General features: G+C 57.9%; 1 protein-coding gene across 3 annotated transcripts; it reads right to left on the bottom strand.

The window, feature by feature from the left end:
• Nucleotides 1-4,158: 4,158 nt before the first annotated feature.
• Nucleotides 4,159-13,949, bottom strand: OTX1 (orthodenticle homeobox 1). Of its 3 annotated transcripts, none has more exons than XM_054024298.1 (4): nt 13,887-13,949; nt 10,911-11,150; nt 9,578-9,729; nt 4,159-6,149 (listed from the first exon to the last, which is right to left on the bottom strand). In XM_054024298.1, the coding sequence occupies exons 2-4, from the start codon at nt 11,005-11,007 to the stop codon at nt 5,394-5,396; spliced, it is 1,005 nt and encodes a 334-aa protein (XP_053880273.1). In that variant the 5' UTR covers nt 11,008-11,150; nt 13,887-13,949; the 3' UTR covers nt 4,159-5,393. The 3 variants fall into 3 exon arrangements, with proteins under 3 accessions (XP_053880273.1, XP_053880275.1, XP_053880274.1); XM_054024300.1 differs by lacking the exon at nt 13,887-13,949 and adding an exon at nt 13,622-13,857; XM_054024299.1 differs by lacking the exon at nt 13,887-13,949 and adding an exon at nt 12,699-13,613.
• Between the last annotated feature and the right edge of the window lie 1,300 nt (nt 13,950-15,249).

Here is a 15,249-nt window from a genome sequence, read left to right as displayed (position 1 = left end):
ATTTAATTTATTTCATTTTTCATTTACAATTCATTTATTTAAAAAAAAACAATCCGTTGATTTGAACTCAGAAGTTTAGGAAAAGAAGTATTTTCTCTGCACCACATCACAGTAAAACGCTAGATGGCTCGGTCCTGTCAAATTGGCCTTAATTTAAAAAAAACGTGGCTCCCTGCAAAATAGAAGAAGATTGATATTTTAGTGGCTACATTTTTGTCCTTGTTGCGTTGGGCATTTGCTGCATTCTTGAGCATTTTGAGTTTGTACATTGCTCCTTGCTGGCGCTCCCTGACTGTCTGAGTGTAGAAGCTAATCAACATTTCCACGCTAAACAGGACTTCGGGATTTGTAACGCGGCCGGGAACTGTATTTGTCTACATTTGCCATTTCACTGGTAAGTGGGCTCTTCTTAGGAGACAGACGGGAGCCGGCTTGATTGGCCCTTGTTCAGTTACTGGACTGCGCAAAGCCGCGAAGTTTTTGTTTGTTTGTTTGCGATGTTTTGTAGCTACCTTTAGCCGGGCTCAGCGGCGGGCAGCGCACAACGGCCTTGGGGCACTGTTTTTACACGATGCAAAAACACAAGAGGAGAAGTGCCTTGGCCCGGGGCTCCGGGCAGTAACTTGTCCCCGAGCTTTGGACCGCGCTGGTCCCATTTTGTTGTCCTGGGGAGTCTGTGTGCAAAGAATACAGGCCCAGAGCCGCGCTGCGTAACTAACCAGACTGATGGAGGAGCCTGCAGTGCGGGGTACCACTGTCCGGCGTATCACTGACCGCGGTGCGGGGTATCACTGACCGCGGTGTGGGGTACCACTGTCCGCAGTGCGGCCTATCACTGACCGCGGTGCGGGGTATCGCTGTCCGCACTCCACAGCCTGCACTCGCTAGCTGCATTCGGCAATTGTAGCTCTTCCTTCTGCACCCATCCTGGTGCTCGGAGCCAGCGATTCGCGTTGAGACAGGGACGGTGCCAGGACTTTCCAGGGAGGCCTTTGTTTGAAGTGCTTATGTAAGGGGAAATCAAACCATGCCAAAGGACCTGTAGTTCCGGAACCGCGCTGCCCCCAAAGGCGGTTGTGCCTCGAGGGGGTTGCAGGGGGCTCCTGGAGTTTCCCACAGGTGCTCTACCTGCTGCAACACCTTGGCACCAAAGCCGGAGCGGGGGGTGGAGGGACGCCTCTGAAACATGAGGCGACTTTAAAGTACTTTTGTAGAAGGTCATACGAATGAGCCGCTCGGAGTCCGGATGAAAGGTGCGGGCGGCCGACCAGAGCCCTGTGGATAATGCTCGGGAGCCCCTCCGTGTACCCCACACCCCGACAGTCCCCACGCAGAGGGACTTTGGGCGGCTTCTCCTAGACAGGCCCAAGCCCTGCTCGGCACATCTTGGTTGCTCTCCTGCCCTTTTTCCCGATGGGCCTTCTGGGCTGTAGTTGCTTCCCCTCAGGTGATTGCATGGGTGGGGGCCTTAACCGCAAGAATTTTAATTAAGTGACTGTTTGTGCCGCGATGGTTACGCTTCGCTTTTGCCCAAAGACGTATCTCCTTGCAACAGCTGCTCAATAAGTAACAATAACAATAATCACAAGGCTGAGAGGGGAAGGTGACATCTTCGCTGGCTGTTGCGCAGCCGAGTCCATCTCCCCGTGATGCAATGTGGCAATGGCAGGGGAGCGAGTTGGGCAAGGCCGGAGGGCGGGATCTCGGAGCGTGTGCCACGGAGCCGGACCCCGGCCTGGCAGCTCCGCCCCTCGCCAATCACCGGCCCCGAGACGGTGCCAGCAAACTAGCTCCCGCTGCTTAACCCAGCGGCACCAACCCCAGGCCGGCGGCCGGCTTCCCACGTGCGCGTGGGCCTGGCACCCAGGGGGACGCATCGCGTAATGATCATTGTCCCCCTCCCAGCTCCGGTCCACGGTCTCGGATCCAGTTTGACACGGACTCCTCCGCCCCCCGGGCAATGTGGCTGCCTCCAGCGGCGGCGGGAGAGAAAGATGTGGCTTGAATCCTAGATTTGCCTTTGATCCATTTCCCTGGGACCTGCACCCCCGCGAGTCACTGCCCAGGGCGAGACCGTGGGCGGTGGGACTGGCTGGAAGCGCTTCCCATCACAGACAGGGTTTGCAGTTTGTGTCAGAGGCTCTCAGCACCCCCCACCCCGGCACAAATTGTTCCCGCACCCAAGGGCGAGATGGCAACTTCCCTCTCAATGCAACAACCATCGCCCAGTAACTCCCGCTCTTTACCTCTGAGTCCAACTCGGGCAAGTTTCCAACAGATCGGACCAAGTGTAACTACCCCAAAGAGGGCGTTTGGGGCAGGGGAGGAGGCCGCTCATCCTGTTAAGGCGCAAATGTCCTGGTTGTGTCCCCGTGCCTGGACTGGAGCCCGACAGGATACCGCCGGGTTTAAGGAACAGGCACCACGATTCCTGGGCGCGCAGAAGCCCGGCACCTACTTTCGATGGCTGTTTAATCCCTAATAATATCCACCCTTTGGCCAGCACTTAGCGGGGATGGGGCCGGCCGGTGCTCTAGTGCAGACGGTTCGGGGCTTGCCCGGCCCAACAAGGGACAGCCTTTTTCAAAGGGGGGTGAGTGGTTTCTGTCATTTGCAAAGTGCCTCAGCGCGCACAGCCAACCCGTGACAAAGGTGGCCTGGCAGGGGGCGGCTGCTGACAGCAGATAACCGAAGTGCTGTCCTGGTTAATAAGCAGCCTGGTTCACTGCTCCCTAAAGATGAGCTCAGCTCGCTGTCCGTGTGCCGGGCGGGTTGGGTGGCAGGGGCGGGCTGGGGAACGCCGCCACCAGGTGAGCGCTGAGCGTGCACAGGCCGCAGTTCCAGTCAGGGAGCACCTGGGGCGTGCATGGCACAAGGGTGGGGGGGATACCGCCAGGGTGCCACAAGCACCCTGATTGGGGGGGGGGGGGGCAGATCAGGGGCTAATAGCGGCAGCCGGGACACAGATTGCGCCGGCGGCCGGGCTGAAGTCGCAGCTCTAGGAGGCGAGGTGCCGTTTAGCGAAACACGGAACGTTTGTTGCACAACTCGCTCCGGCCCCAAGCCCCCCAGTAACTACATTCAGACGTCGCTCCTGGATTGAGCCCCGCCAGCATCCAGCCCCCTTTATTTGTTGCATTCATATGTACGGCTAATGTACGAGTACCAAGCGCGCTCCGGCGTTTGCCCTACCAGGGATTAAGATGAACCAGTCGCTGCCCTTTCCTGGGTGAAAAATTCTGGAGCATGGGGGAAAGGCGCTGAAGTTTCGTTGTGTCGCTGCAACCACTTTTCTTCCTGCCGCTCAGCCGATATTTTAAAAGCTAGACGCCTTCTTCTCCCCCTCAGCGGGATAATTGCTATCTACGCCCACAGCCAGGGGGTTGCGCTTCTTAGAGATGAAGCGATGCGTTTAATTTTTTATTTTGAAACAAAAAAAATCGTTTCAACACACGTAGCTCCTAAAATACGAACCAGGCAAAATGCGGTTATAAGGCTCTGGAAACTAGGAGAGGGGGAGGAAGGACTTGGTGTCTAGATCATTGTGACAAGGAGTTTTGGGGAGGGATTTTTGGTTGTTTGATCCTTGCTTTGTTTTTGTTTCCTTGCAACCCTCGTGATTTTTTTAGAGGGTTAAACGCATGTAAACTTGGGCTTTGAACTCCGTCCCAACTCCGAAAATCCAGAGCGGTTTGGGCCACCCCTTCCTGGGAGATTAGATCAACAGGTCCGTTAAAATAAAACAGGATAATTTGGCAGAGCTGCGCGGACTCCGGCGGAGCGCACCAAGCTGCGCTGAATGGGAAGTCTATGGGCAATGAAGATGGGACAACTTCGTGCCAGACTTCAGATGTTCCTGGGTCTCGCTAGAGACAAACAGGCTATTGGGCCGGTGCTGGTTAACTCTCGTGTTTTTCCAAAAGCCAAACAGGGGGGGAGCATTCATACCGTCTCCCTGTCTAGAACCCACCAAAGTTTTGATTGGAAGCCAATCCAATTACGGCCATTAAAAGGCAGCTCAGTGAAATAAAGGTCCGCCCTCCCCCATTGGGTAAATAAAAATCCGCCTGCCCCTGCCATCGCATGCGCCGCGGAAGTTTAAGCTACCAGAGACTTTTCCAAGGGGCCCCGCTTCAGAAGTATGACACAGACAAGGGCTTCATTAGTTTGAATTTTATTATAGGGCTATGTAGATAAAGGGGGAGGAGTTGCCTTACATTTCAACAGGTACGTGTTGGATTACGGTGTAATAATCAAATTTACAAATTCCTTTTCCACCGAGGGACAAAGCGGTTAAAACCCATCGTTGAGACAGATGCGCAGGCGTGGCTGGCCAGGGCCGATGCACTAAAAACTCACTAGACAAACCGAGGGGGCTAAAAGGGAGGGAATTTGAGCTTTTTTTTTTCCTTTTACTTTTTTTCCCCTATTTTTTTTTTTCTCCTTTTCTTTTTTGGTCTGTAAACGGGATCTGGACTGCGGATCCCCTGGACAAGCCTTTCCTCCCCCTCTTCCTAACCTTCCCAGCTCCCCTCCCTCCCATTACAGCTGTTCCCTAAACCACCATCCCAGCTCGCCTGCCCTCCCCGCCTCTTCTCCCTGGAGTGGGTTTGATTAGCCCTAAGAAGCAGGAGCACGCCGAAGAGAGGAAAGATGCAGCGCTGGGAATCCTGACGCGAAGATTTGTTGAAGGGGAAGGGGAGGAGAGAAGTTTTGTTTAGTTCAATTTCCTGCATGTTAAACTCAAAATTGCAACCCAGTAACATCAACTCAAAATAATACTGGTCCCTGGAACGGACCGAATATGGACACCATTCCTGCTGCGGGAAGAGGCTGTACAGTCCTACCGAGAGAGAGCCCAGAGCTCTCCGAAGTAAAAAGACAGCGGTACACCGGGTCTGCAGCGGGCAGGGTGTGCAGGAGGTTTCCACTCCCTGCCTTGCCATTGACACCAGGAGTTCTCGAGAGGGGAGAGGGGAGTCTGTGTGTCCAAGGCGCATTTCTTTTTAAATCGAGGAGGGGAGGCGCACCGAAGTCCTCTTCCGGGCTGTGTGTTTGGTGTTAAATCAACCCACCGGACGGAATAATCCCGGGGTGCAGAGACGGAATAAATAAATTACTGGGGCGGGTCCAGCAGCAGATCTCAGCCAGCAGCCCCGAGCCAGAGGCAGGGGGGCTCTTGGTCGGGGATGATGAATGATTACTAGTGATGACCATGGGAAATGGAGACCCAGTCCTGCCCGGGAGTGAAACACACCGACGGCAGCTCCGGAGCAGGGAGCAGCGGGGCCAGCCCGAGGCTGGGGGTCAGCGCACGCTGGGCCAGGAGGAAGGCCATTGTTTCTCACGTAGCAAAAGGCCAGCGGGGCCGAGCCGGGCCGGGCGGGCGCTGCCTACAAGACCTGGAACCTCCAGGAGGCCTGGTCCTTGTAGTCCAGGCAGTCGGGGGAGTTGAAGTTGAGTTTCCAGGAGGAGGCGGCGCCGGGCTCCTTGTAGTCCAGGCAGTCGGGGGAGTTGAAGGCCAGCCCCGTGCTGCCGTAGCCCTGGTGGTGGTGATGGTGGTGGTGGTGGCCGGAGCCCTGGCCCAGCGGGTGGTGGTGGTGGCCGGCCATGGAGGAGGGCGCCATGGGGCTGAGCTGGTGCGGGTGGTGGTGGGAGTGCATGGGCGCCAGGTAGGAGCTGCACTCCACGCCGCCGAAGTAGGAGGAGGAGGGGGCCGCCGGGTAGCCCTGGCCGTAGCCGCCACCTTGGCCGTAGGACATGGGGTAGGAGGCGGAGGAGGCGCCGGCCACCGAGCGCTGCATGCAGGACGCGCCGCCGGGCGGCAGCGGCTCCGGCACCGACACGGCCGAGGGCGCGGCGCCCGGGGAGATGGAGGCCGGGCTCCAGATGGACGAGGCCGGGGCGCTGATGGAGGCGGTCGCCGCCGCGGGGTTGCCCAGCGCCGCCGCCGCGCTGCCGGAGGAGCTGGAGCTGGAGGAGGAGGACGAGCCGGAGCTGGAGACGGCGGGGGGCGTGAACTGGCCGCTGCTCTCCGAGCCCGAGCTCTCCCGCGCCGGGGACGGCTTCTTCTTGGCCGGCCGGCTCTTGGCCCCGCCGCCGCTCTGCTGCTGCTGCCGGCACTTGGCCCGACGGTTCTTGAACCAGACCTGCGGGGAGAGCGAGCCGTCAGCAGCCGGCCCCCGGCCCCCACTTCCCCCAGCCCCCAAAGCCGGCCCCCACTTCCCCCAGCACCTAGCACTGGCCCCCAGCACCCATAGCCATCTGCTGGCTACAGGTGCTGGGGGGCTGGGTGCCAATCCTCGAGCACCCCAAACAGCCACTTCTCCTAGCACCCATAGGTATCCCCTACCCCTCATGCACCCTGAATAGCCAGGAGCACCCAATTCCCCTAGCACCACAGCCTTCCCCCAGCACCCAGCTCCAAGCACCCTGAACAGCCATTATCCCCATAGCCAGCTACTAGCACCCATTTCACCCAGCATCTAGAGCCACTAACATCCAGTCCCCGAGCATCCATATCCACCCACCAGCACCCAAGCACCCCAACCAACACCCATAGTCACCCACTGGAACCCCAGACAGCTCCTGGCTTGCATAGCCCTCCACCAGCACCCAAAACAGCCCATAGCCATCCTCGGGCACCCAGAACAATCCACCAGTACCTCTGACAGCCATCAGCACCCCCAGACATTCACCAGCAAACACAGCTGTCCACCAGCACGCAAGCCAGCCCTGGGTGCTCATAGCAATTCACTGGTACCCAGTCCCTCCAGCACCCGCACCCATCCACTGACACAAAGTCCCCCCAGCACCCATCCAACCACCCGTAGCCATGACTCCCAACGCTCACACCCATCCACCAGCTGCAAGTCCCAGGAGCACCAGCACCTGCCTCCCCTGTACCCCAACTCCACCCCCAGGCTCCCACACTACGCCTCACCCTGCACCCCCAGCCATAAGACTCACACAGGACCCATCCCCCTGCTTGCAAAGAGAGATGAGCCATTAACTGCCAGCTCCACTATCCCTGCCAACCCGCGCCTATGCCCAGCACCCAACCTGCATCCACAAGGGGAAACAAAGTTAGGGTCCAGTTTCCCCACTACCCGCAGCTCCCCTGCAGTTAGTCGGCTTCCAAACTAAACCCCGCTCAACACCCAGCTTCTCCACCCACCCCCGGGCCTAGCAGGGAGAGCAGAGCCATCAGCACCTGCTTCCCCCAGGGCACACCCAGCTTCCCCCTGGCCTCCCCAGCAGAGCAGCCAGCGCCCCACCTGCAAAGGAGACTGAAGCCCTCGGCAGCCAGGGCCGCCTCCATTATACCCCACCCACCCTGCAAGGAAGAACAAACCCATCGGCAACCAGCCTACCCACTCCCAGGCAGCTCACCTCTGCACTAGCCCCTGCTCTCCCCTCCATCCTCCAGAGCCGTACCCCTCCCCCTAGCCCACAGGGCAAACCGGCCCCATCAGTGCCCAGCACTCCCGCGGCCCCCAGCACCCTGCTTCCCCACCCAGCACCTAGCCGAGAAGGGAGTCATCAGCACACAGTGCAGTGCCCTGCCCGCAGCCAGCGCCTCCACCCGTTCCCCGAAACAGCCCCCAGCTCCGCCACCCCTGCTCCCAGCCTGCAAAGGCGCCCAGAGCAATGACCTCCCCCGCAAGGACTAAGACTGCACCCAGCCTGCGGGGAGCACGGAGTGATCAGCATCCAGCTTCCCTCCCTCCCCCGCAATATCCCCCAGGAAGAGGGGCCCAGCGCCCAATTCTGCCAGCTATCCCCCCGCACAGCTGCAAAGGAGGGAAACACCTGCTGGTCCTGATCAATCCAGCCCCCGCCCCCAGCCGCCTTCCGCTCCACCCCAGCACAACACCCACCTCCTCAAGGGAGAGGGGCCCAGCATCCAGCTTCCCCCACTAGAGCTCTCCCTACCCGCTGCAGCGCCGAGCACCCCCATTCGCCCATAGAGAAATGGGCCCAATGGGATCAGCCCCGGTCCATGGCGAGGGGGACAGCACCGAGCAGAGACATAGTGACCAACACCCGAGGGATTCCAGCACAACCCCCACCCGTGTCCCCCACTCCCCCAGGGGCTTGGGGCGCAGCAAAGAGGACCTCACTGAGCCTACCAGAAAACCCAGCCCCACGCGAGACAGGCAGAGCACGGCCCCCTTCCCCGCCCAGACTAGGGGCCCAGGACAGAACTAGCCCCCAGCCTGCTAGGGAGAGGGGCACGCGGGGGGCAGCCCGGCCCCACACTGTCTGTCCGGAAGGCCTGTGGTGGTGTCTGTCTGGTGGCGGCGGGGTAACTGCAGTCCCGGTGGCTGAGTTTGCCTCTGTCCCTGCCCTGGTGCTGGGATCCGGACCAAACGCGGTGCCAGGGAGGCCGCACGTGTAGCTCCCGTGGCCAGGTGACAGCCCCGCCTCCTCCCTCTCCTGCCACCTTCCCCGGGCCGGAGGGGCCATTTCTGCGGGCGCCCCCACCCCCTCCTGTTCAGCTGGCTGCGGGCTCTGCCCCCTGCCCCACACCCACGTGGCCCGGGCCGGGCGCGCGGCTGGCCCCTCACCCGGGCCCGGGCGGTGGTTTTTAAAGCATCCTCCACACCCCATCCCCAGGAGGCGAAGCGCCTAGCTCGATGCTGCAGCCTGGGGCGGGGAGCGGCCCAGGAAGTCACCAGGCCCGGGCTGACCGGCGGGCCTATGGCGAGATGCGGGGGAGGGACGGTGCCGCTCCAGGGGGTGTCCGGGGTAACTACGCCTGGATCACCAGGGCTGCCCTCCGCCCCCACCTGCACAGGCACAGGGAGCCCGCGCTGCTGGGGGCGCACGGGACAGGATTTGCCTTTACTCCGTCAATGACGCTCCGGAACCCAGGCTGCCCTGGCCCGGGCGTTTCCACCGCGAGGGGACACCCTGAGCAGGCTGGGAGCTCCCCTCTCCGGGGGGCTCCCGCCCGCGCGGCCCGATTTCCCATTATAAATCGGGGTGGCGCCTGTCGCCCCTGGCATCGGGCAGGGCGCTGCGCGGCAGCGGAGCCTGTTCCCTGCCTATCGGCCCCAGGGAGGGTTGCTGGGACCGGCTGGAGAGCAGAGCCGGGGAAACCCTCCAAAAGCCGGGAATAAAAATCTCCCTTCTAGGCCTGAATGATCCACCCCGGCCCCGCCTCGCCCCAGCCAGCGGCGCTGAGCTTCCGCGCAAACTCAGCGGCGCACAAGGGCCGGCAAGCCCAGTGGCTCGACTTCCCCGACAGCCAGCCCAGTGCGGGGCGCCAGCATTCACCTGCTCCGGACAGGGGAGCGCGGCTGTCCCCACCACCTCCCAGTCCACCCGGAGCAGTCTGGGAGCTGAAGCGGGTCTCAGGCTGGAGCCCCCCACCCGAAGCAGGGTAGGAAGGGCAGGCCGCGCTGGGAGCTGTTCGGGGGTGGCTCTGGCCAGTCCCTGCCCGTCCGGGTGCTGGATTTAGGGCCTGAACGTGTCCTCCCCGCCTCTAAGCTGTCCATTGCCGGAGCGGATCGGCACAGGGGGCCCGGGCCGGAGAGCTGCTGGCCCCGCGGCGGGAGAGACGGTACCGGACCTGGACTCTGGACTCGGGCAGGTTGATCTTCAGCGCCACCTCCTCTCGCATGAAGATGTCCGGGTAGCGGGTCTTGGCGAAGAGCGCCTCCAGCACATCTAGTTGCGAGCGGGTGAAGGTGGTGCGCTCCCGCCGCTGCTTCCGAGGGGTGGCTGCAGGACCCGGAAGAAAGAGAGACAAGCGGGTTAGACACACAGACCCCCCCACTCGGGTGCCCCCCCAGCAGCAGCAGGCTGGGCTGCACCCCACCCCCATTGTAAATCCCCCGGGACGGGCCCTGCAAGCCCCTTGCTACAGATCGGGGTGTTCGCAGGCGGGGGGGTCACACCCAAGCATTCCAAGAAAAGACATCGGTGCGTGGGAGGGGAGCCGGGAGGGAAATAACCCGTATTTCATTTCCAACTTCGTTTAATATCAGAGAAACAACTACCCTCCATCCCTCCCTCCCAGCAAAATGTACAGGTTATAGTTAGACCAAGTGTATTTATGGAGCGTTTCGACGCTCCCCAGAAGCCAGGCTTCCTGGCATTAGGATGTGGAAGGGAGATTCCGAAGAAGATTTTTTTTTTTTTTTTTTAAAAAGAGGCGGGAGACAGGGGCGGAACTGCGAGCAAGCAACTGGGCTCCAAAAGTTAAGGCCGAAGTGAAACTGACGAGGCAAAATCCGGCGGGGAACGCAAAACGGATTGCGGACTCCCCGACCCCCAATCCATACACAAAGCCATTGCACAACGGTCCCCGCAAGGCCCCGGAGGGGAGTTTTCAGGGTTTGTTTGTGTGTTTAAATTACAATCCAGGGAAGAAAAAAAATTCGAACGGGGGAGAATCATAACACACAAGTTAGGAACAGGCCGAGCTGGGAACAGGGGGCAGCGCCTCTGTGGAGTTTGGTACAAGTTTCATTACATTATTATTTTTTAAATAAAATTAACGATTCTAAGTAGTTTCCCACTGTTAAAAAAAGCACATGAATTAAACAGAAATTTAAACTTTCCAAACTTCTTATCTGATCGTTCAAAAGCTATTTCGTTGTTGCGGGAAGGAGATTTCTCTATTGAAATCCTGATGATTCTCGCCCAAGTTAATTTTGAGAGTAAAACGACTTTAAAAAAGGAGCTAACGAGCAGATTTGTTCTTTTAAATCTTTTTTTCAAAATGTACCCAGGTATTTTTGAAGGAAGTACAGTCTTGGAGTGGAAGAAATATCCCATTGCTCTCATCTTCGTTACAACAAAACAGGAGAAAATGACTTGGTACAAACTTGAGTAGTTGGACCTGACTGGTAGAGGGGCAAATGGGGTGGAGGTGGACATTAAAGAGGTTGGATGCTCACCCGGATAGCCCACGGAGGGGTGCAGTAAGTCCATAGCCGGTCCGGTCAGCCCCAGCCCATTCATGCCATAGGGGGGCTGTTTGAGGTAAGACATCATGCTAAAAGCTGGAAGGATTTTCCCCAATTTATATATATATATATATATATATATAAAAGTCTGTCTACAATTTCTCGAAGTCACAAAATTGGTTCTTCCAGGCGATAGCAGAAAATCCGGGCGCAGAAGAGACTCACCGCTCCCTAAAAGAAATAAACAAAAAAACAACAACACAAAACAAGACCAACATCAGCAGCTCTTCGGAGCGGAATCGACAAGCCAGGTCGCTTCCAGGGCACAACACAAAAAACAGTTGGGATTCGGAGTTTTATAGCCAGACCAGAGCGGCGCAGATCAAGCGCTAAGAAATACAATTAAAAACAAAAAACACAATTGCAAATAATCGAAAGCGTAGGGAAGTTGGAACTATTTTTCGTGCATTAAATGAAATTGTTTGGGGTGCAGAGAGGCGCAAGCGCACAGCAGCGCAGTTTGAAAAGCCCCCTGCTCACTGCAAACGGGGCTTTATTTCGTTCAAATTAAAATCGAAAGTTTCACCCCTTTTCGTTGTCCGTTATTATTGTTTTAAAGTTTTTGCGCATGTAGAAAAGAGGGCGGGGGGCAATCAATATGGACGACCCCTCCCAAACGAAGGGGAATAAGAAAGTGCCAGAGGGGGAGTGGGGGAGAAAGAGGGGAGTTTTTTAAGCAGCCACATTAACATACAATCGCCGTGGGGCTTGGAGGGGGGCACAATCCAAGTGATGGGGGGAGATAAAGCAATTATTTAAAAAGATAATTGGATTAGAAATCAAAACGAGATACCAAAAGGGGGACGTATAATTAATTTAAGAGCGAGCAGAAGGGGACATTTTAATTAGAAATGGCCAGTAGTTAAAAAACGAACCGATTTTTAGTCACTTTGAAATTCATATTCCAGGAGGTTCCATCCCGTAGGGGTGAGGGAAACAAATTTACCGAAAGGCACAACGTGTGTGTGTGTGTGGGGGGGGGGGGGTTTCACGGTCTCTCACTAGAGATTTTATTCTAAATAAATAAAACGAGAAGTTGCCAGCGTTTCTTTCCTGACATGTCTTGCTGGGTGCCATTACAGGCGCTGAGAAGTGCAAACTCGGACACTTCGCCTCTCGTTTTCCTGAAAATTCAGTTTTTGTTTTGGGGTTTGTTTTTTTTTTTTTTTTTTTGCTGTTCTCCAGCATTCCCCTGATGCAAAGAATTTATCGCGGAGATCCCGGGAGCTGGAATGCATTTGTTTGTGTCTCGGAGCGAGGACTCCAGGTAAAATCCACAACCTTGATCCCGTCTCCAAACCCAGGAATCTCTCCGCTATCCACAGACACCCAAGAACCCACATTACCCCGCGAGAAAAATTAGACTAGACAAACCAAATAAATAAAATCCTAAACCCAGCAACAGATGGTGGCGGCTCTAATCACGATTAATCACTAGCTAGAAACTTTAATTGCGTTGAGGGCCATGTTGTCTCCAGCTGAGTTTCCTGTATTTACACCAGAATGATTAAAGGGGGCGGGGGGGTGTTTGTTTTCGCTGGTAAGACTATTTTCAAATTAAATTTGCATCCTCCAGGGGTGCTGGGACGATTTGTATCGTAGGGGTGCAGCGAGCCAGTGCACCAAAGTGTGAACTCTGTGTCGGATGGAAAGCACTTCAAGCAGACACCCCCCGCACCCCTCGCTCCAGCACCTCTGTCTTCCAGCTCCTAGGCTAACCTGTTGCACTGGACAGATGGGAGCCCCTCTAGTTCTGTGTGGAAATTAAATACATCCGGTTGAGTTAGCAGCTTGGAATAAGGCGAATGGCACAGATACGTTTACAGGAGGTTTCCAAAGAGGCCTTTCTTTCCCGACAGGACCGGGTCCTCATTGCAAAGTGTCCTAACCCCTCAGGCCAGGGGGCGTTGAACGAGGCCGATCTAGCCTCCCAGAGACCCCCTAAGCGTAAGCACCCGCGCCTCTACATCCGAAGGAATTAAGATCACGCCATGTAAACGGAGGCGCCCCGGCACCAGAGAGAGAGATGGCTCGAAAGCGGATCCGTGGCTTGGAAATGGACCACTGAAGCCAGCACGTTAGCCCAGGCCAGGCCCACCGGGCACGAGAAGCCAGCGCTTTCCTCCGAGCAGATGCCGTCGGAGTGGCTCCTGGAAATGTGTAGCGCTGAGCCTGGAGTGATCTGGCCCAGGCAGTCATTATGTAAGTTTGTTTGCCAGCCCTGCAGTGTCACCATCCCAGGGAGGGGCGAGGCGAGGCGAGGCGCTGGAGGAGGCTACGAGCCAGGGGGTGAGCGCTCACCTTCAGCTAAAACGAAATCAAACAGCCCAATACCCCGCACCCCCCAAGTGCGGGGCTTCGCCACCGCCGCGCGGGACCCTGCCGGGCTGCCCTGAGCGAGCGGGCTCCGCCACTTTGCAGGGGAGTTGCAAAGTCTGGCGGGGAGAAGGGGGCAGCACTTAGCGCCTCGCCCAGGCTCCTCAACGGGCCGGGCCGGGCTCCGCCGCTGCCCACAGGGTCCCAGGCAGAGCAGAGGGGCCGGGGCGGCACCACTGCCCCCCACCAGGTCCCGGGCGTGGGGCGCTCGGTGCAGCCCGTAGCGCCGGGGCAGAGCGAGCAGGAGCCGGGCGCCTCCGCCTCACCTGCCCAGCAGCTCCCCGTGCAATGCTTCAAAGGGGTCCCAGCTCGGCTCCCCAGCCAGCAGCGCCGGGACCCGGGGATCGCAGCTGGCTCCCCCCTGCCCGGCGCTGCCACTCGGGGCGGGGGCTGCTCCCTTGACTTTCTTGGGCAGCCGGCGCTAACTTCTGGCCGCGGCGAAGGGAGCTGGGGGGCAGGCGGGGGGGGGGGTCGCGGCGCGCGGAGCCCAGGGCAGCAGGGGGAGCCCGGGACTCAAGGAAGCGCGTTTACCTTGTGGCAGGAGCGGTCTCGCCCAGGCGCGTAGGTGATTGGAAATGTAGCCTGATGAAGATTGATCACCTTTCCACTGCCCTACCCTTGTATGTGAGCGCGAGGCGAGTGCGTAACCAGCCCCGGCGCCAATCCGCGGCCGCCCCGCGCCTGACTGACAGCCGCCTGGGCAATGGCAGCGCTGGATGCGGGTTACCTCTGCACGCCCCCCCCTCCTCCCCAGCTCCCCACTCCACCCCAGCCCCGCCGCGCGCACCGGCTCCCCCAGGGCAGGCGCCTGCCGCTGGGGCGCCTCGTGCAGCCCTCCCGCGCCCAGCCCCCGTGCGCTGAGCCGCGCTCCGGGTCCGCTCCCGGCCCACGCCCCAGACAAACCCCGTCCGAGTGCGGGGACAATCCCAAGCGAAGCCCGATGAGCTCCGCTGGCGGCGGGCAGAGGCCCGAGGCCGGCCGGCCGGCCCCGCTTGCGCCCTGGCTGGCCCTGCGCCCAGGGCGAACTTTTGCACGTTTAATGGCTGCGTGTGCGCGTCGGGTTGTATTTGCGCGTGCAAGTGCCCCCTGAACCCAGACCTGCAGCGAGAAACCCCGAACTAAGTGTGTAAAGGGGCGAGATCTCCGTGCCTGGCCACTGACGATGGGGAGCGATTTCCTTCTTGTTTGGAGGAAGCTTTCCCAGTCCTCCCCGAGCTCGGCTTTTTCTCTGCAACCCCCACTCAGTCTCCTAAAGTTTGCACCTCCCGTTTTTCGTACGCTCTTGCCTGACACACTCGTTACATGTGCACATAAATGTATATTCACGCCGACGGAATGGCTGGTCTTCCCCTGGCCAGGCGCTTAAAACCGTACCTTTCGTTCCCGTTTGTGTTTGGGTAGGACCTAGGCTCGGAGAAAAGGGGTTTAAGAATTGGCCTGGCCTGGGATGGTTTTTCGCTCCCCCCGTTTCTGAAACATTAAAATTGTCAGTTGCTGAAAATCGGTTAAAGCCTTTACTTGAAACGCGCCGATTGTTTTCACAAAACGAAGGAAGTGGCAGAAATGGCCATTGGTGACCATCAACTTTGTCTTTTCTCTCCAAACTCTAGGCCACACAATTATCTATCCATATATAGGTTTAAGTTGTACCAGCTCATAAATATTAACGAAGGGCCCTAATCCCCTCCTAAGAATTACTCTCTTTTTTTTTGTAGTTTACCAGGAGAATGTCTAATAACACAAAGGGGAAGCTGAAAAGGGGTAATAATAATAAAATGCAAAAAAAAAAAAAATCAACTCGTTGCCAGCAAAATAAATTAAACGCGGCCGGGCATCAAAGTAAGTGTTTTTCACGAGACACTTTCCTTTGGCGTCCCAATAAAATACGGTAACA

Source organism: Malaclemys terrapin, chromosome 3 (genome assembly GCF_027887155.1).
Source record: "Malaclemys terrapin pileata isolate rMalTer1 chromosome 3, rMalTer1.hap1, whole genome shotgun sequence".
In the NCBI taxonomy this organism is placed as follows: Eukaryota; Metazoa; Chordata; order Testudines; family Emydidae; genus Malaclemys; species Malaclemys terrapin.
Note: the sequence above shows the minus strand (reverse complement) of the source record. Positions and strands in the feature narration are given on the sequence as shown.